The 20611-nt window shown below is 43.0% G+C and overlaps 2 protein-coding genes across 4 annotated transcripts in view; one reads left to right on the top strand and one right to left on the bottom strand.

The window, feature by feature from the left end:
- Nucleotides 1-1297: 1297 nt before the first annotated feature.
- Nucleotides 1298-20611, bottom strand: part of PTRH2 (peptidyl-tRNA hydrolase 2) — an 86153-nt gene continuing 66839 nt past the window's right edge. Inside the window, exons 1-3 of one of the 3 annotated variants that reach the window (XM_074557334.1) lie at nucleotides 2812-2959; nucleotides 2491-2599; nucleotides 1298-1969 (exon numbers count right to left, since the gene is read on the bottom strand). In XM_074557334.1, coding sequence (XP_074413435.1) covers nucleotides 1424-1948 — 525 coding nt within the window. In that variant the 5' untranslated portion in view covers nucleotides 1949-1969; nucleotides 2491-2599; nucleotides 2812-2959 and the 3' untranslated portion in view covers nucleotides 1298-1423. Of the gene's footprint in view, nucleotides 1970-2490; nucleotides 2601-2811; nucleotides 2960-20611 lie in introns of those variants that run through there. The other 2 variants (XM_005495553.3, XM_074557333.1) reach the window with 2 other exon arrangements.
- Nucleotides 2808-20611, top strand: part of VMP1 (vacuole membrane protein 1) — a 69294-nt gene continuing 51490 nt past the window's right edge. The window contains exons 1-5 of the mRNA XM_074557332.1: nucleotides 2808-2962; nucleotides 11146-11247; nucleotides 13928-14063; nucleotides 16296-16386; nucleotides 18050-18160. Of these exons, the coding sequence (XP_074413433.1) occupies nucleotides 11172-11247; nucleotides 13928-14063; nucleotides 16296-16386; nucleotides 18050-18160 (414 nt within the window). The 5' untranslated portion in view covers nucleotides 2808-2962; nucleotides 11146-11171. The remainder of the gene's footprint in view (nucleotides 2963-11145; nucleotides 11248-13927; nucleotides 14064-16295; nucleotides 16387-18049; nucleotides 18161-20611) is intronic.

The raw sequence follows: 20611 nt of genomic DNA, 5'->3' as shown, positions 1-20611 counted from the left end.
CCCTGTTCCTTAGCCAGGAGCCACTCTGGGCATCAGGATGCAGATCCTACTCCATGTTCCTTATCCAGGAGCCACTCAGGGCATCAGGATCCAGATCCCACTCTGTTCCTTATCCAGGAGCCACTCTGGGCATCAGGATCCAGATCTCATTCCCTGTTCCTTAGCCAGGAGCCACTCTGGGCATCAGGATGCAGATCCCATTCCCTGTTCTTTATCCAGGAGCCACTCAGGGCATCAGGATGCAGATCCCACTCCCTGTTCCTTATCCAGGAGCCACTCTGGGCATCAGGATCCAGATCCTACTCCTTGTTCCTTATCCAGGAGCCACTCAGGGCATCAGGATGCAGATCCCACTCTGTTCCTCCTGTGAGCTCCAGAGCTGTGTGCTGTGATCCTGGGCACTGCAGCACTTGCATGGACTGGGGCTGGCAGGGCTCACCTGCCCCAGGCTCTCCATGGTCAGCAGAGGTGGAGCAAAGCCTGCAATGAATCCCTGAAAAGGATTCTGCCTCTAAGAGGTGCAGTATAAAAACATTTCCATCCTCTGTGTTTATTGACATTTTAGCCCCTCTGCCATTCCCTCTGGCTCTGTGGAGATGGAGATCAACCCTGTTCCTTCTCCTTCCTGGTTCACAACACTCAGCTGGAGCGCGTGGCTGAGAGGTTGGCAAAGGTGTTTAACAGCAGAACTTTCACAAATTTCAAGCAGAATTTACTGGAACCCCCAAGGTGCTCTGAACTGTGCAGTAATACCTATAACAAGGTGCTTCCTTAAACCCAGGAGTGCCTGTTAATCCCAATAAAACCAGGATTTAAGCCTGGCCCTGAGTGCCCAGTTGTTTAATGGAGGGTAACTCCCCACACCTTGGTTTAACTGCACATTTTTGCACATGTAGGAGCTACACAGGCCCCTCCAGAGGAAGCTCAGCTTACAGCTGCTCCCCACAACTGTTACTGGTCTGGGCTGTAAATCCAGTTGAACTGGTCAGCCTGGTACCAGTTACAAGTTGTTGCAGCAGTTGTTTGGGCAGGAAGTTGGCTACAGTTACCCCCAGCTCCAGTCCTTAACTGCTTCAGCAGCTGAGCCTTTCTGAATTAAAGAATGTATTCACAGAAAACAGGCAGAAAGAGGAAACTTAAAGTCATTAACCAACGTGCAAAATCCTCAACCAGTTGCACAAATTGCAAATTTCCTGGGTTCCTTCTTGTGCCAGCTCTGCTTTCCTCAACTGCCCTGAGCCTAGAATATTCTTTCCCACTTTTGGAACAAAAGCTAGAGAAACTCATGATTTACAAATTAAATGTTACAAAACTTGCTTATTTTATTAACACTGAGGAAAGAGATGGCAAAAAAACCCAACTTAGATTTTCATTCCTTCAGCACCGACATACATGAACACATCCAGGTGTTTTTGGTACCGGTTCAGAAGAGTTTCAGGTGACCAGACACTTTATCTATGACATCAGCTGGTCCTGGTCCGATCCCAAGGACTGTCCTGGAGCCTGGAGCTATCTGAGTGCGCCCAGCATCCTGTATCAAGCTCACAGTCAGCCCCAGGCTCTTGGCCTCAGCCAGCAGCTGCACCAGAGTCTCTTCATCGGGAGCCTTGAGCACCACTTTGGGCTGTCCACAATATTCCCACTGCTTCAGGAGCTCGGGATTCCTCTTGTGAACCTGCTTGTAGGCAGAGACAGCAGCGTGGGAGCACTGCGCTGCCACTTTGCCCTTGCCCATCTTCAGGTCGTTGCGGACGATCAGCACCAGCTTGAGCTCCCCTGTCTCCCCCATGATGTCAGGCTCGCCCCCCAGGCTGCTGGAAGGGTCTGGCACTGCTCCAGCTCCTCCAGGCTTCCTGCGGAGCCGCCCCCGGATGCCCCAGCCCAGGCACACACCGCACACCACTCCGATGATGACGTTCACAACCTCGGGCTCAAAGAGAGAAATCATGGTGGATTTTGGAGACTGCCTCTGGAAGGGGAGAAAGACAAAATTTACTGGAGGGTTTCTCGGCTTCTGAGAGCATTTTGTGCGCTCTCACCTGGTTTTCACTTGGTTATTTGAAGACAAAGAACATTTGTTAGAAACACAAAGGAACAGCTCCCCAGACACAGCTTTGTGCAGACACAGTTTGCAGCTTTCTGACTGCAAACACCTCACTGGTGATGGGCTTTGACTCAGAGCTAAGATAAAATGGGAAATTATCATAGAATTATAGAATGGTTTGTGTTGGAAAGGGCCTTAAAGCTCATCTGTTCCAACTTCTGCCATGGCCAGGGATGGGACACTATCTGAGATTTCTCCAAGCTCTGTCCAGCCTGGCCTTGGACACTTCCAGGGATGGGGCAGCCACAGCTGCTCTGGTGCCAGGGTCTCACCACCCTCACAGGGAAAAATGTTTTCCTGATATCCAATTAACCGTCCTGTCTGTCAGTGTGAACCATTCTCCCTTCTTCGATCACCCCAGGCCTCTGGAATTAGCCTCGCCCCACCTCTCCCGTAAATTCCCTTCACCTGCTGGAAGGCCGCAATTAGGTCCCCTCAGAGCTTCTCTTCTCCAGGTTGAACACTCCCAATTCTCTCAGCCTTTCCTCATTACACCTAAAAACGGGGAGAGAAACTGTGAAATGCCGGAGATTTTAAATCAATACCCAAATTCAGCTGAGGAGTGGGGCCGCCTCCATCTCCTCAGTCCCGCCAGGCCCGAGCGGACACGGAGGGCAAAGACCGAGCAGGGACAGCACCGTGCGGGACCCCGCGGCCCTGAGGGGGAAACCGAGGGGGCCATGGGGCAGCATCCCCTCAGCGCTCACCTGCCGCTCCCGCCCGGCCGCTCCGCCGCGCCCGCCCGGAGGTGACGGGGCCGCGGCGCTCGGGAAGTGACGGAGCCCGGGGCGGGACGGGGCGTGTTGTGCCGGGCCCAGTTCCGCGTTGTGCCGGGCCGAGCGGAGCCGCCGGAGCGTGGTGAGTGCGGGGCCGGGCCCGGGGCTCTCCCTGCGGGCGGGGGTCTCCTCACCGGGCCCTCAACGGGGCCCCTCAGCGCTGCCCATCGCGCCCCTCGCCGCCCGCTCCCCTCACGGCCCCTCCGGCTCTGAGGGGACCCCCGGGCCGGGCGGCCGCGGTGCTGTGCGAGATGAGGGAGCCGGGAATGCTGTGGAGGAGCAGGGCGGGAGGGGAGGCTGCTGCTGCCGGCCTTGAGGGTGAGAAATGAGCCGCTGCCCCCTCACCGCGCTGGAGAGCGGCTGCGCTCCTCCAGAGCCCCGGGAAGGTGGGAGAGACTCGCTCCGGCCCAAGGGACGGTGCCTGATGACACAGGGAGAAATGTGTCCTGCTCCCTGCGGAGAGGCAGACAGCGATGGCCTTTGTGTGCTTTTCCACTGGAAATGTGCTGTGATATCCCGGCTGGGTGATCCCGCCATCCCTGTGGGCTGCCTGGGGCTCTTGGATGTGAGGCCCAAATCCATGGGAGCATTTCTGCTGACCGGGGTTAAACACCTCGTCTGGTTTTTATTTCTTTAGCCAGTGTCGTGTGGTGTTTACAGCAGATAATAAAGCAGCAAGATTCCCGTTTTATTCCGGTTTTGCTTGGCAGGTCATGAAGGTGACCTGAGAGAAGGGGTTATGTTTGATGTCAGCTATTTATCTATAAAGTGCTCTGAATCCAGGTTATCTCTTTCCAACTGTGCCTACGACATTTCTTCAGGGTTTTCTTCTCCTGCCCTTGTTTTCTGTGCTTACCAACAAGTGGGTATCCTGGTTTAGTTAATGGTGACAATGTGGGTTGAGGTGGAGAAAATGTGGTGTTATTCTTTCATGCCTTGGAGACCAGTGTGTTGTGTTTGGGCAGTGGATTTTGGTGCTGTTTTGCTGTTAGGAATTCTGCTCTTTTAGCGATTGTTTCACCTCAGTTTGATGGGGGGATTCTCATGCTTCCTAACACCGTATGATAACGTACATCAGCTCTTCTTTATGTATTAATTTTCCCATTGAAACAGTCTCTGTTATGTCAGTCCTCCTTCTTCCAATCCATCATTTCTGCAGCATGGAATAGACTTTCCTTTATTCCTTATGGGATAAGTGACAGTTGTACCAATGGCTTCATCCCCTGTTTTCAGATGAGGGTTCCAAAATCCACTTTCCACTTGTGCAGTGGGAGGTGAGCTCTCTTTGTTAGTCTGAGCTTTGTTTCGTGTCCTGCCGAGCTGCTGAAGTCACTGGTGTTTGTAATTGCTGTGGGGAAGGGTAGGAGGAGGCTCAGCAGCTTTCAAGTGGGTGGCAGCAATGAGGAAGGTGAGTAGGCTGCAACAGCTGCACTCCTTCTGCCTCAAATCTTCTTTTCGAAGTTGTTGTCTTGGAATTCCTTCTGAATGTCATAATTGCCTCTGAGTGTGCCTCGTGAGCTGCTCTCCTTAGGGTGATCTGTGCCATTAGTGCATGCTTGGACATTCCTTATTCCTTAAAAACCTGTGTGTTCAAAACAAAAAAAAACCCCTTTAATTCCTGATGTACTCTGATGGGAGACAGAGTTATCTGCAGGTTGGAACTTTAACTTCACTTCCTTGTGGATAAATCTGAGCTGGGTGGACTTTGCTGTTCCCTGAGGACAAAGGGCACAACCTTGGAGCTGTTGCAACACTGAGCTTTTTGTACCAGCTTCAAACTCAACCACTTTTGGTTTTGGGACAGCACCAAAACCACTGAACCTTGCTGGGTTTGGTGCTGCTCAGACCAGAGGGATGTTATTATTAGTGAGTCGTTCAGGGTACTTCAAGCTTATTAAAAGAGTATTTTTCTTTCTCAGGACTCAGAATTGGCCTCTGTCTGGGCAGTGTGTCCTCACTGGATGGCCAAGTGTGAAATCTGAATTGGCTGCATTGGAGAGTGTTCCTGTGAAAAGCAGAATTTGTTATCTCAGGAGCTGCTTTCAGCCACTCTGGGCTTTGTCAGGTCCTTGTGTTCATCCCTTTTCATCTGTGCCGTGCCTCCTCTGCATATCCTCTTATCCTGGCTCTCACCTTTTCATCTATTTATCTCTGCTCCTTTATTATAGCACCTGATTCTACTGCTGGATGTAATTAAAATTCATGTTTCACCAGAAAAAAATACACCAAAAAGATCAGGTTAATATGTGTGGCTTTAATGGCAGGGACAGAACTTTCTGTTAACTGAAAAGAAATTGCATGGTATCCCTGAAGCTCATGTTACAACAGTTTTTCCTAAAAGGTATCTCAAAGTCCCATTAAAAAAAAAAAAAAAAGGGAATTTTAACTCTAAATTCTAAGATGATTTATTGGGTAGGAATTGGAAAATAGGTCTGGTGTACAGAGGCATAACCCACAAAATGGAAACCTGTGGTCTTTAACTGAGTTACTTCTCCTTTGAGGAATTAAACTATTTTAGCTTGGAAAACATTTTTAGTATGGGAATAAATGCTCTCCTATCAAAATAACCCATTATGGGCTAAATGTGAGGAGATTTGGAACACCTTTCAGATGTGGCCTCATTTATTTTAATTGAACACTTCCCAGGAGTGCTGAAGGACTGGGGAGGGGGGGGGGAAATCGAGCAGTTACTTTTAACATTTTCAGTCGTCTTCAGGAAAGTCATGAACCCCCAGGTGAGGGGCAGTGCCACCCCGGTGCCACCCCAGTGCCACCCCAGTGCCACCTGCACGGGGCTCTCGCTCTGGAGGGGCAGCAGCTTTGCAGGAGGAGTCTCTGGGCTGCAGAGCTGAGGACGTGCTTGGCTCCTGCGCTGCCTCCAGACCCTGGGGAAGTGCTGCAGAGGGAACAGCTGGGAGGGACAGGTGATGTTTCACTCCCAAACTCATCCCTGAATCTGTTCCTGTGCCAGGCAGCCTCTGCCTTTCGAGGGAAAGTGCTCTCCAAGTTTCTTTGCCAGGGAGTTGTTAGCTTATTCTCTCTGTAGAGCAGATAACTGAAAAAAAAACCCTCACACAGACGTGCAGTTCTTTACCCACCTGGAAAGGCTGGATTTTATTCCTTTTTTCCCCTTGTTGTAACTGGGGTGTAGAAAAAGAAGGAATACCAGAAAAGTTGAGGAGAAAGAAGCAGCAGGATTGGAACATTTGGGCTTTAAATGCACAAACTGACTGGAGATGATGTGTTGCTGAGGTGGATGGGGGGAACAAAATTCTTCAAGCTCTAACTCTGGTTGTGGGAGCTGTGTGAGCAGGAGCTGATGGAGCTGAGGGCTCTTTCAGCAAGGAGTGGTAAGAATTTGTGATTCCAACAATGATTGAGATCATGAAAACACTTCCTTGTTGTTCCAGCACCCTGGAGAGGAGTCCTGCAGAAATGCTCAGAACAGAACATGAGCCCACATCCTGCTCCTCTGGGTGAGAGTGCAGCCACCCAAGTTTGTCCAAAACTGGTTCCTTTTGCATGAGTGCAACACTTGGTGCTTCCACAGCCCCCAGAGCTCCTTTTGTCCTTTTCTCTGACCACAGAGAGCAGACACTGCAGTGCCCAGTTTTGTTGTGTCCTCCTGCTCTGATTGCTTGTTTTGCTTTGTCTCACTTCTGCTGTGAAGTGCCAGTCACAGTCACCATAAACCCTTTTTGTTGAGCAGTTTGCATTTTTGACTAGCAATAATTGTCTTTTTATACTTCACGTTTTGGGTTGCACTAAAGCTCAATGGGGCATTGTCAGCTCTTTGTTCAGCCCTACAAAGCAGCTCCTGTGTGAGCACAGCTCTAACAAATGATCTCAGGCACCCTGATACAAAAACTGGCCCCAGTTGTTTTCCTCGCTCTTTTAAATAGTTTATTTTTATGTTTGCTGCTAAGTGCTCCATGCAGTAGGCAAATTTATTTTTAGAGATGGGCTCTGTGTCTTTCCCAGCTTCTGTCAGAAGTGCAGTTCTGTTCAGCAGATGGAATTGAGTTTGGTGTGGCGAGCTCTCAGGGGTTGGGTGTAGATTTGAGAACATGGAGTTAATGAAGGATAACTCCATTTTGGGTCACCTCCCATCCCTGTGGGGAGGAATTAGTGCAGGAGCAGGGTGCTGATGGGCATCAGCAGGTCAAGGGTGCTGAGCTGAGGGGATGTGCAGCCTCCAGGCCTTTGCTAAGATGCTTTGAGTATAATCAGACTGAGGAAAACCAGGGAGGTTCTTTTCTGGAGCCAGGAAGGGTTTGCAGATATCCCATCTCCAAGTCAGCTGTGCTTTTAAACAGGAATTTTTAGAGCTTTCCTGCAGAATGGTTGAACTTTAAGACCCTCTTGACAAGTATTTGTCCTGCAGAAGTGTGGAAGGGATTATTTATCTGCTTAGTGCAAACGTTGACTTGTGTGAGGTGGTGTTATGCAAAGCTAATCCTGGATTAGTGCCTTTGCAGGCAGCCAGGGTAAAAGTGGCTCTGGCATTGGAGCTCCTGGGAAGAAGCTGTGGTGCCTTGGGAACAGCACCCCTGAGCCCCCAGAGGGGCAGGAACTCATGGATTGCACTGGAATTCATGGATTGCACTGGAATTCATGGATTGCACTGGAATTCCGGGTGTGCACAGCCTGGGCTGCACCATCAGGCACAGAGAGCACCTGGCATTGCACTAAAGGAACTCCTTGGGGTGTAATGAAGCTGAGAGCAGAGACCAAACCAATCAAGGCTTTAATTCTGAAGTCTAGATCCATAGATGTCAAAATGAGGAACGTGTGCCTTCCACTGAAATTTGTGGCATTTATTTTTCTAATCTTTGCTATATTTAAGTCCACAAAATGTGACTGAAGTTCCCTAAGCCAGAACACTTTTTTTAGTGTTGCTGTGTGTGCTCAGCAGCGTTCATAAACGCTTATTTAACTATATATAATTATATCTATTTAATATAGATACAAAATATATATAAAATTGTAGGTGTTCATAAACGCTTATTTAACTATATATAATTATATCTATATAATATAGATACAAAATATATATAAAATTGTAGGTGTTCATAAATACTTATTTAAATATATATCTATAAAAAATATATATAATATATAAAATTGTAGATATGTTTTGTATATCTATATATAATATAGATAACATATATATTAAATTGTAGCACTTATTTAACTATAATTATATCTATATAATATAGATACAAAATATATATAAAATTGTAGGTGTTCAAAAATACTTATTTAAATATATATCTATAAAAAATATATATAATATATAAAATTGTAGATATGTTTTGTATATCTATATATAATATAGATAACATATATATTAAATTGTAGCACTTATTTAACTATAATTATATCTATATAATATAGATACAAAATATATATAAAATTGTAGGTGTTCAAAAATACTTACTTAAATATATATATATAATATATATAAAATATATATAAAATTGTATATATGTTTTGTATATATTATGTATATATAATATATATAACATATATATGAAATTGTAGGTGTTCATAAACGCTTATTTAACTATATGTAATTATATCTATATGATATAGACATAAGATATATATAAAATTGTAGGTGTTCAAAAATACTTAAATATATATAATATATATAAAATATATATAAAATTGTATATATGTTTTGTATATATTATGTATATATAATATATATAACATATATATGAAATTGTAGGTGTTCATAAACGCTTATTTAACTATATATAATTATATCTATATGATATAGACATAAGATATATATAAAATTGTAGGTGTTCAAAAATACTTACTTAAATATATATATATAATATATATAAAATATATATAAAATTGTATATATGTTTTGTATATATTATGTATATATAATATATATAACATATATATGAAATTGTAGGTGTTCATAAACGCTTATTTAACTATATATAATTATATCTATATGATATAGACATAAGATATATATAAAATTGTAGGTGTTCATAAATACTTATTTAAATATATATATAATATATATAAAATATATATAAAATATATATAAAATTGTAGATGTATGTTTTGTATATATTATCTATATATAATATATATAACATATATATAAAGTTGTAGGTGTTCATAAACGCTTATTTAACTATATATAATTATATCTATATAATATAGACATAAATATATATAAAATTGTAGGTGTTCATAAATACTTAAATATATCTATATAATATATATAAAATATATATAAAATTGTAGATAAATGTTTTGTATATATTATCTATATATAATATATATAACATATATATGAAATTGTAGGTGTTCATAAACGCTTATTTAACTATATATAATTATATCTATATAATATAGACATAAATATATATAAAATTGTAGGTGTTCATAAATACTTATTTAAATATATATCTATAATAAAAATATATAATATATATAAAATTGTAGATATGTTTTGTATATATTATCTATATATAATATATATAACATATATATGAAAATTGTAGGTGTTCATAAACGCTTATTTAACTATATGTAATTATATCTATATAATATAGATATAAGATATATATAAAATTGTAGGTGTTCATAAATACTTATTTAAATATATATAAAATTATATATATAGATAATATATGTAAAATTGTCGGTGCTCATAAATGCTTATTTAAACATATATAAAATTATATATAGATAATATATATAAAATATATATAAAATTGTAGGTGTTCAAAAATGCTTATTTTTATATATAAAATTATATATCATATATATATCATTGTAGATGTTCATAAATGCTAATTTAAATATATATAGTTATATCTATATAATAGGAGCCCTTGGCAGTTTTCAGCTTTGTTCATTTTCTAGGTGCTTTGGGTATTCTGGGTTCACACTGCAGTGGATAAAAGGTGTAACATGAGCTGAGTTCCTGCTGCCCTGTTCAACCAGACAGATTTCTGTTTCTGCACATTTTGTGTCAGGGGGAGGTGTTGGAGAAAGGACTCCTTCCTGAGACCTCAGTGCTTCTGACTACTGGAGTTAAATCAAACCTTTAGTCATTACATTCTAGCTAACAATTTTATCTCTACAAGGTTTGTACCTGTTTAGAAAAACACCTGTGCAAAACTGACTTGTGACACCCTGGAAATGTCAAATACAGCATCTGAAATCTTTGAACATTTTATTTAAAGTTTTGACACAATTATTGCAGTCTGAATCCAAGGGGTGACCTCACTCCTGTTTACCCAACCTGAGTTGCTGCTTGGCTCTTGAGCCTCACATAAATCAATGGGGAAGGATTTTTTCTGTAGAACTTCAATTTCTTCCACTGGACAGTTTTATATAAGCTGTCATTTTAATACTGCACCATTTTTCTTTCCAACAAAAGCAATGTATCAAAAACTGTAAATCAGGGAGAAATACAATGCAAATAAAATGCTTTAACTTTGTGGGACTCTCTTTTAAGAGAAAGAGTTTTAAGATTCAAGAGAGGGTTTTTAAAACAAGGAGTCTGACCGGTTACTCTTTGTGTTTGATTGCATAAGAATTGTCAGCTGTTCAGGTTTTTTTGTAAAGGAAAAAAAAAGGCAACTCTTGCAACACTTTGTGCTGGCTCCCACTTCTTGCATTATTTACTCTCCTGGACAAGGAAAGCCCCATTTGTTCTTTTGGGGTTTTGTTGTAGGGCTGATCCCTCCAGAGGGAGGCCAAAGCAGCACTGAGTATGGGCAGGGCAGCACAGCTGCTGTCCTTGCAGGGTTTGCCTTCTGTGCAGGGCAGGAGATGCAGCTCTGGGTCTGGGTACCACGCTGAGGGCTCATTTCCAGCCAGGGAGGGTTCTGGCACAGGGACAGCCCGCAGAGCTCCGGTGCCAGCGTGAGGAGCACACCTGGAGCTGCAGCCTCAGGATGGAAGTGAGGTTTGTACAAAGCTCTGCTGCTCCTGCAGCCCAAACAGTGGGCTGGGTCAAGGAAGGGGTTTGTTGAATCAGCTTTTGTTCAGCTGTTAGAAGCGAGGGAGTTTTGTCATTTGAGTGAAAAATTTAGAATGATGTAGGTGGGAATGTTTTAATCTTTGTCAGTGGGGGGATTGAATCACTTTGTGCTGTTGGTGTAATGCAGGATGAGTGTGAGCTGGGCTTGGGAGCTGCTGTGGGTTTGTCTGCATCCTTGGACTGTGGAGAGCTCCTAACCTGAACCACACCTTGTCCTTTTTGGGTTTCTTCTCTCTCAGGTGCCCAGAGGTGACAGATCTATGAAATGGCAGAGAATGGCACAGACTGTGACCAGAGACGCATCAGAATGAGCAAAGAGCAGCACAATGGCAACTTCACAGGTAGGTGGGAATCCCTTGCTGCTCTCACTGCCCTGTGTGGGCTGTAAAGCAGCACAACATGGAAAAGGAATTGATTTGGGATTTCTGTTGAGGCCAGGCTGGATGGAGCCACCTGCCCTAGGGAGAGGCACCTCTGCCCGTGCCAGGGGTGCAATGGGATGGGCTTTGGGGCCCTTCCAACCCAAACCATTCTGGGGTTCTGATTTTATGCCCATATTGCAGAGAGCTCCATGCCTGAATCAATCCTAGAAACCTCAGTGAGCTCTGAACCTGAGGGATTTAGGATTTCAAAGCCATGGAGTAGGCTCATGCTGTGTATTTCCATTCACATTTCTCTTACACTCCTTTCTTCTCCCTAAATTCTTGATGCATTTAAGCCCCACAAACTTAAGCTGACCTGGGGACCAACATTTAAGCTGGGTCCATTTGAGCTGACCTGGGTACCAAACCAGTTTACAATAACAACAACAACAAAAACACCTAAAAAAGTGTAACTCTGTTGGCAAATGTGTGGCTCTGGAAGTCAGGCTGTACAACCCCACCCTTTGGCACTGAAAAGTCAGTTCTTGGTAATAAAAATCTGATTTACTCTGGGACAGATCCAGTTATTAGTCTCCCAATTTCTAGCTGTTCTGTTGAAATTCAATGTCACTATAATTTATTGGTTTCAGTGATAAATTACCAACAAAACAGTTTTAACTACTTCCCCTCCTGCCTCTCCTCTGTTTTTCCTGCTGGTATGGCTGAAGTAGCCTGGGATTAATGTTTAGAACTCATGAAAAATAACCTGAAAACAGTTAATGAAGATTTTTGTGTCACTGAATTATCCATGCTGTGTAGTAAAGCATGGAAATTGTAATCATCCTTGTTTGTTTCCTGTCAGCTTTGAATGTGCCAGTTCCATATTTAATTAAGTTTTGTAATCAAGTGATTTCTCAAGTTGTGTGCAGTCTTACACCATTGTCTTTTACGACCTTTTACTAAAAACAAGGTCATAAAAACAAGGTTGAAACATTTTTATTACACATATTAAACCAAAAAGATTAACTGCATGTTTGTATGTATGGAACAAATTAAAGCCTTTTACTTAAAGTCTTAAATCATCCTGTAACTCTGAGGGAATGTGGATGTTGTTCAGTATTTGCCAGGATTTCTGTTAGTTCATCTTAAGCAACTGATTTTCCAGCTAAGGAATACAGAATTAAGTGGGCTGTGTGACTAATGAGAGCTGCAAATTCTGTGTAAATATCAGCATCTGATAAGGCAAAATGGTTCAGGTACTGGAGTAAGACTGCAGTAATACATCTTGGGTTCCAATGTGCTGGAGATCACATTAGATCAATATTTTAAATGCAACAGCTTTTTAAAAATCTGAAATTTATCAATATTATTACAATGCAAAATAGAATACATGTGTGGTGACTGTGTAGTAAGTGGTGTTTAAACAACTTTGGTGTCTGTTTGGCTACCACTGTATTTTTTCATTGTTTACTGGTACTATTTTTAAAATTTTATTCCAGAATTCCTTTTCTTTAAAAGTTTAAAAATGATTACTGCTTATTAGCTTGACAACCTTTGAACAAGCCATTCTCCTCCAGAAAACCAACTCAGGTTTGGACTTTTATTCAACTTCTTGTGAGCACAAAATAAGACCTTGATTGGAGCAGGTTTTGTGAGCAGGGCCTGGGCTGGGTGTGAGCTCAGGGCCAGGCAGGGCTGAGCTCCTTTCCAGGCCAGGGCTCTGTGAGAGGCTCCTGCCTGGCAGGGCAGGTGCTGCTCTCCAGTTGCACCCTGTAATTCCATCCTCTGCAGGGGGAGCTGGGAATAGCTGTGCTGGACAAGAGCCAGCCCACAGGTTCACAGGGAGATGTCCCTGCTGAGCTCACCTCTGACCTGGGGTCTTGTAGGAGATTTTTTCAGAAATGGCTTAAAAGGCAGCTATGGGGGACAGGTTCTCACAGCCGGTTTCTGTAAACAGCAGAGGTTCTCAGGTTGTTTTTAATTACAAGTAAAAGTGACAAACATGAAGGCCTTGAGAACCTTGCATATCAGAGTTCTCAGGCAGCTTTCTCATAACAAGTAGATATTCTATCTTTGGCTGTTTTGGGAAAGCAAAAATAATTTTGAGAACCCAAATCTTGGTACTGGAAACATAAGGAGGGGTTGGTGTGTAATCTCTGACCTATTGTGAGCTTGGATTTTGCAATATGCATGAACTTAATTAACACGGTTATAAAAAGTGATTGATTGATGAATAAACCGGAGTTGATGCTGATCAATGCAAGGTGGGTCTTCTCCCTCCATTCTTCAATAGGGTCTGGCTGCTCTCAGCTCCTCTCAGTGCCCTGCAACTTCTCATTTTGCATTCTTTTCTAAAAAAAGAGACATTGAATAGACTGTTAGTTTGTCCAGTGTCATTGGAGAGGTGGCACTTTCACCTTCCGATGTAATTTTTTAAAAAAACTAGAAATGTTAAAGTCAGAAAATAAACTTCCCTTTTCTTCACCTTAAGAGCAGCAGTGTGTGTGCTGGTGTTATTCTGTGTCCTATAGTGACAGCTCCCATTAACTTCCTGACAATTTTTTTTTAAAACAGTGTATTTCTGGGTGGGATAGCAGCTGACCTGCCAGCCTGTGCTTTTACAGATTTTTTAAATTTTTTTTTTTTTTTTCATTTGCAGATTCCTCGATGTTGAGTGAGCGGAAGCGAAGGGAGCGAGAGGAGAGGTTGAATATTGTGCTGTGGAAAAAACCTCTTGTTACCTTGCAGTATTTTTGCCTGGAAACTCTATTAAACTTGAAGGAATGGACCATAAAGTAAAGATCATTTCTTTAACTTCTCCTAAGCGTTCTGGGCAAACCCATGCTCTGATTCAGTAGGTCATTCTGACATCTCACTTTCCCTGATGGTTCACAACCTGAAAACTGGTTTTTTCAGACAACATGTGTATTTTTGTCCCTTAAAGGTGGCTGCTGCAGCATCCCACACTTGTAGCTGTGCTCTCAGATCTGCTGCCTAAATTACATAAGTGCAGCAAGGTGCTTGGGAGAGAAAATGGCAAACTGCCTTTCTGAAGGGTTGAATATTCCAATTTGAAAGAGTGAGAGCCTTAAAGCAAAGGGATGTTGTGCTTATGGCTGCAGTGTCAGCACTGACCTGCTAATGCAGGTGTCACTGAGTAATCCTCAAACAGCTCAGCCAGGGCAGAGATCAGGGCTCTGTGCAGCTTGCACTGATGTTTATGATGCTTTAAAGAGGACTTTGCTTCTCTGTGGCCCTTTTTACAGTAGGAAATGATTTATTAAAGCACTTTCCTTGAGTGTTGTTTCCACGCTGAATCAAACCAGCTTTTATCCCAGTGAGAGAATTGGTGAGGAGCAGTCCTGCCATTCCCTGCTGGTGCTGAAATGCAGAGGCAGTTCTGGAGGCACAGGCCTGGGGGTTCAGGCTGCCCAAACAAGAGTGTAACATGCAGTGAAAATGGCAGGGCTTGTGTTGGTGGCTCTGCTGTGCTTGGGATGGGTTTACAAAGCCTTTCCCAGCCAGGGGACAGGGTCTGATGTCACCTGGGTGACCCCAGCTGTGGGGCTGCTCCTCCAGGCTGAGCTCAGCTGGTGCTCAGGGCTCTGCTCACTCTGTCTGCAGTCCAGATTTAGTGACAGCTTCCATTTGCCTTTGAAATTATTTGTATAAAAAACACCAGGTTTGTGTAGTGTAGCCTTAATTCCCTTCTACACCCCAAAAAAAACCTGAACCCCCCCAAGCCTATTTATTTTATTATGTGCATTCTTTCAACTACCATTAGGAATTGTCTCTGAGAACTGTTTTACTGCTCTGACATCTGTAATTTCTGACAATTGCCAAGCATTTATTTAAACTAAGCAGAAATAACATTGGAGGATTTATTTTAAGACCTCAAATCTTATTTGGCTTCCTAGACATCCAGTTCTGTTACAGATAGCACTTGCCTCCTCTGCTGAGCAGCACATTCAGTTGTCTGGCACTCCCCTGACAGAATCTTTACAGAAAATAACCCTGACTATTACAGGCTATGAAGTTGAGACCTCAGATTGACTCTTAATGATCTCCTGTGTTCCATTGCATAAATTGTGTTTTTGAATGACAATCATTTGAAAATTCGATTGTCGTACTAATGTAAGCAGCACTAACTTTAATTCTAAAATGTTCTGAGTGCTCTTTTCAGTTTGCTTAATATGAAATATTTGTGACTGTTTTCCTGTATTATGCCTCACATTTCTATCTTTGTGTCTAATTAGATAAGTTATGTTTATAGTTTGCTGTTTTAGGCTGGGAATGTTAAGTGATGCTAGCACTTGCTTTTTTTATACATCATTAGGTGACAATATAGTAGTGTTTTCTGGAAAATTCTAAATGTATTTGCTAATCTACTGTGTGTGGCTACATACACATCAAGCAGGAAAAAAGGAGTAAAACCAAATGTGCTCAAAAATTATTTGGTAGCAAATGACTTTGGAAAACACTTTTCTCCCTTTACTCACCAAATGCTTCAGAGTTACCTAAAATATATTTATTAAATTTGGAGCTGTTACAAGATACCAATTTTAATAGATAAAAGAAAACAAAATAATGTAAAGATTTGTCCCTGTGACTGTCACTGTGGCTCTGCCCAGCAGCACAGTTGGAAATCAGCATTTCTGAATTCCACCCAGCTCGTCCTTGCCCAGGGCCTGCTTTGCTCTGTGCTTGGCCACAGCTGCTGCTCAGGGCCTGGGTCTGACTCTTGGCTCCAGAAGCTGAATTGTTTTCAGCTTGTGTTTGTTTTCAGTCAGTTACTTTGTTTTGCTTTATTAAAAAAAGTAAAATACGAGTGGCTGAACTTTGATCTGGCTTGCCAGTGACGCGGGGATTTTTCCCTAAAGAGTAAAGGCTCCCCAGATATTTGCTTGGGAGGTTTGCAGTGCTGCCATTGTCCCTGCTGAGCCCATCCCCAGTCCCCAGAGGTAACTGAGTTACTCTGAGCTGCATGTTTAATGATGGAAATCCCTAATTTGCCATTTGTTGTTCAGGCTGTGGCGGCGGCGCGGGGTCCTGGCGTGCGCGATGCTGGCGCTGGCGGCGCTCACAGCCCTGTACTACATCGAGGGAGCACACCAACAGGTACCAGCTCTGCTTCCCCTCCCTTCTGGGCTGGGAGCTGAGGGAATCCTGCTGCCATCTCCATGAATTTATCATGGATCTTTGGAGCTGCTCGCTAAGGTTTCGTTCCTCAAGTCGTGGCTGCTCTGTTGGTGTGCGTGAGTTGTGTTCCAGAGGTGGGGAGGGATGAGCTGTGTCATCCTGGTGGATCTGCAGGTGTCTCATCTGCTCCTGAGTGAAGCACCCCTCGGGTGCTGCAGCACTCCTTCCCAGCTGCTGTCAGCTAGATTTTCATGGTGGTGGGAGGGGAAGTGTTACCCTGAGTCATGGTAAAGCTTTGTGCTTCCCAAAAAATTATTCTTGTGTTGCTGTGGAAGGTCTCCTGCCCAGCTAGGACAGGCACATACAGAGCAGAGCTTCATGTTCCCCAAGAAATGATTCTTGTGGAAGGTCTTGTGGAAGAAATGATGCTGTGGAAGGTTTCCTGCCCAGCTAGGACAGGCACATACAAAACAGAGCTTCATGTTCCCCAAGAAATGATTCTTGTGTTGCTGTAGAAAATCTCCTGCCCAGCTAGGACAGGCACATACAAAACAGAGCATTGTGCTTCCCAAGAAATTATTCTTGTGTGGCTCTAGAAAGTCCTGCCCAGCTAGCACAGGAGATGTACAATGGTTTTGTGTTTCAGATCCGTTCCTGCGATGTGAACACAAAGCCTGGTGTTTCTGCAGCACTGGAAGTGTCAGACATGGTTAAGCTTAGTGGTGGTGCTCTCTGCACCTTTCCCTTCCCCATTTCTCTTGGAGTTTCGGATTTTCCTGGAGGACACAGAGCCCTTTTAAAAACCAATCCCAGCTGCTGTCACAGCTCTGAAATGAGCAGGTTCCCAATTGCAGTTTTTGCTTCCATCCCTCCTGCTGGGGTGTGGTACTGCCTGCTGAGGGATCTGCAGTTCTGGAGCCCAAGTCCTGACTGCCCGGCTTCCCTTGGGCCTGCTGAGGGCAGTGTCACCCTCAGGTGACAGCCAGTGCAGGAGCTCCCTGCCAAGGAGGTGGCAGCCAGGTTCACTTGGCATTTTTAAGGTGTTTTTGTGCCCTGGCAGGTTGGAGCCTGGATAAGAATGGTGTAAAATTCACCTTGGTGCTGTTGGTCCATGGATGGTGTCAAACAGTGTCCAGAACTTGCTGTGGCTTTCCCACATCCCCTCATTTCTGGGTGCAGCACACAACCAGAACTTTAATGTTTTCTTAAAAATGACAAATCTGCTACTCACTGCTCCAAGATGCAACATCCAGCAGGCTCACTGGGAGTGCAGCTGATTTATTCCTTTATTTAAACTGTTCAGACAATTCTCTGAGCTGCCTGGGCTCTACCTGACACTGTCTGGGGCTTGCTCCTCATGGGCCTGTTCTGGATTTCAACCTCCTACTACTGAACCTGAATTTCCATCTATCTCCTTGGAAACTTCCTGATTCCAAAATGTGGAATTTTTTTTTCTTTTGAAAGTGCAGTTTCCTCTGTATGTCTGTGCTGTTACTGAAATAAATTGTGAAAAGTATTTAGGAGCCTATTTCAGTTGTTGTAATCCAGATAAATGTCTCTGTTAGCTTGTAGCTTAATTTTCTCCCTTGGATATTTAATAATTTATATTTTTTTTTTCTTTTTTGTGCCTTTCCTTGCTCAGTACGTGCGGTACATGGAGAAGAAGTTCTTCTGGTGTGCCTACTGGGTAGGATTGGGCATTCTGTCCTCTGTTGGGCTTGGAACAGGTCTGCACACCTTTCTGCTCTACTTGGTAAGGATATTTCCACACCATGTCCTTTTTGAATTGAGTACTTTAATTGTTGCATATTATTTTAAAATATTCAAAATTATTTTATTATTTTAAAAGCAATGAATAAATAATTTTCTGCACGTTCTCAACATTAAATACATCTGAGGTTGCTGCTCTGCTGGGTGCTGTTCATGTTCTACACTGCATCCCTTGTTCTGTAGGTTGTAAGCTCTGTGTTTGTTGAACTGTGGATCTTGGCCTGCTGTTGGTTAATCCTCACCTTGAAACAATGAGCCAAATCTGCAAGTTCCATCCTCTAATCTCCTCATTTAAATGAAGCCTGTCCTACTGTGTGCAGCTCAAGTGTTTCCATTTAAAATTTTTCAGGGTATTTTTTTAGTAGCTTAAAATGATCATTTTTCTGACTGAAGCCACCAAAACAGGCAGCTGGTTTAAAGTTCAGTCTGTATTAATTTTGCTTTGAAAATAATAGCAAGAACAATGTTTTTCTATGAAGATAAAATACTAAAATTTGCATGATGTTGTTTCTCAGTGTAGCTACGAAAGTCAGGGAAATGTTTGGGTGTGTTTTGCTTTTGGCCATTGGATTAGTTCCTGGGTTATGAAACCACTGTCCTGGATTCAAGAAAAGGATTCATGGCCACAAAATAATTAAAACCAGTTCATGCAACAAATGTCATCTTGTCTTTGGAACCATTACAGATGTTTACTTTCAGAGCTGCTTTAATCATTTACAATAACACAGAAAACACTGCAGGAAACTCCTGCCTGTGCCCCCAGCAGGGAGGGCAGGGCCTGGCAGATGGCGTGGCGTGGCATGGCATGGCATGAGCAGCCTCAGATTTGCTCCTGTCCTAAAGGTTGTGGAATTAATTCCTGCTAAACAAACCCAGTTTGTGCATTGAGCACTGTCAGACCCCAGGACACTTCAAAATTATTTCGACACATGAAATCCTCCTAAGACAGAACCACTCCTTTTCTTAAAGGAGGTGGAGCCTTTCTTTTACTCTGTATTTAAAAATCAAAATTCTAAATTCCTTCAGTGTAGAAAAAATTAAATTCCATACTACATCATTTTCATTATCCTGTGGGATATGTGAACCTCATTAGGCCTTGACCTGAGCTGACACTGAAATAATTTATAGAAAATACAAATTCTCAGTTGGTTTATCACTATAACTTATGGTGGGTGTTTGGGAAGTTCACAGCCTTGCAAAGATTACAGGGATGTGTCACCCAGGAAAAGAAACTGAGTTTAATATTGGTAGGGAAGGTATTTTTATATTAGGAACATAAAAGGGAAGGCTTCAATAACCTTGTTAGGAAGGGAAATCAGACTGATTAGATTACACTGAGTAATTAGAAGGTGGTTATGGAGTAAAATGTAATAAAATTGTACCATCAACATCTAAAGTGTAAATACTACAGGAGAAACACTGGATTGCTCTGAGTGTATTTAATATATCAATATATGAGATAAGCATGTTCCTGTTTCACTGAGGGAATTCCTGGAACAACGAGAAGCCAGGATTTGTTTCCTTTTTTTTCCTGAGCAAGATTTGGTGATTAGCACGGTCTGCTCGGGTCAATTAACACCCGGGCACTGCCTGAGCACCTCAGGGTTTACACCTCGGTGGAAGCCACGCGGTTGTTGCCACTAGATGGCAGAGGGGGTGTAAAAACGGCACAGCTGACCCGAACAAGCCGTGTTTGCACTGTTCATGTTCTTATCGCTGCAGCTGTGCCAGCAAGGTGTGCAGGGGATTTGTTATCGCTGCAGTAAAACAGTGCCGCGGATCTGCTCGGTGTGAGAGGGAACAGCGAGTGCTGACCTGAGCTTGCAGGGGTCAGCTCTTTCAGAGTGCTGCTCTGCATTTCACCCAGCTGGAAACAATGCAGGTAGAAGCTCCAGCTCTCAAAGAAAAGAGTTGTAACTATTTTGCTTTGTTAATTGTACAGCAGGTCCCTCTAAAATCGAAATATGACACGTTAAGTGGGGTTCTCAATATTAACTTCTGCATTACCGTTGATCTACTTTTCATGTTCCACACACTTTAATTACATTTCTTCATAATGGTAAAACTTATTCTTCTGTTGACTCAAAGAAATGAGAAGTTACAAAACAAATCCTCCCCTGCTTTAGTGCCTGGATTTGCTGGCACTAGAGAATAGACCCAGTAAGTGCTTTCAAATTGCTTTTAATTAATTGCTGGTTTTAAAGCTGTATGTACAGGGAGATTGTTGGCAGTGCAATTACACGCAGGGAGAACAATGCCCTTGGGCCCACCCATGTGGTGCTGAGCTCTGCTGGGACTTGCAGCACTGTCTGTGCCACCGAGGGCACGTGGAGGAATGGATGGCATGTGGGCACCTGCTCAGGCTCCCTCAGCTGTCACACAGGTGCACCTGAATTAAACCCTCTGCATGAGCCATTTACTGCATGGGGCCGGG

The sequence above is a fragment of the Zonotrichia albicollis genome, chromosome 22 (assembly GCF_047830755.1).
Source record: "Zonotrichia albicollis isolate bZonAlb1 chromosome 22, bZonAlb1.hap1, whole genome shotgun sequence".
NCBI lineage: Eukaryota > Metazoa > Chordata > Aves > Passeriformes > Passerellidae > Zonotrichia > Zonotrichia albicollis.
This window is presented reverse-complemented; position numbering and strand designations above follow the sequence as displayed.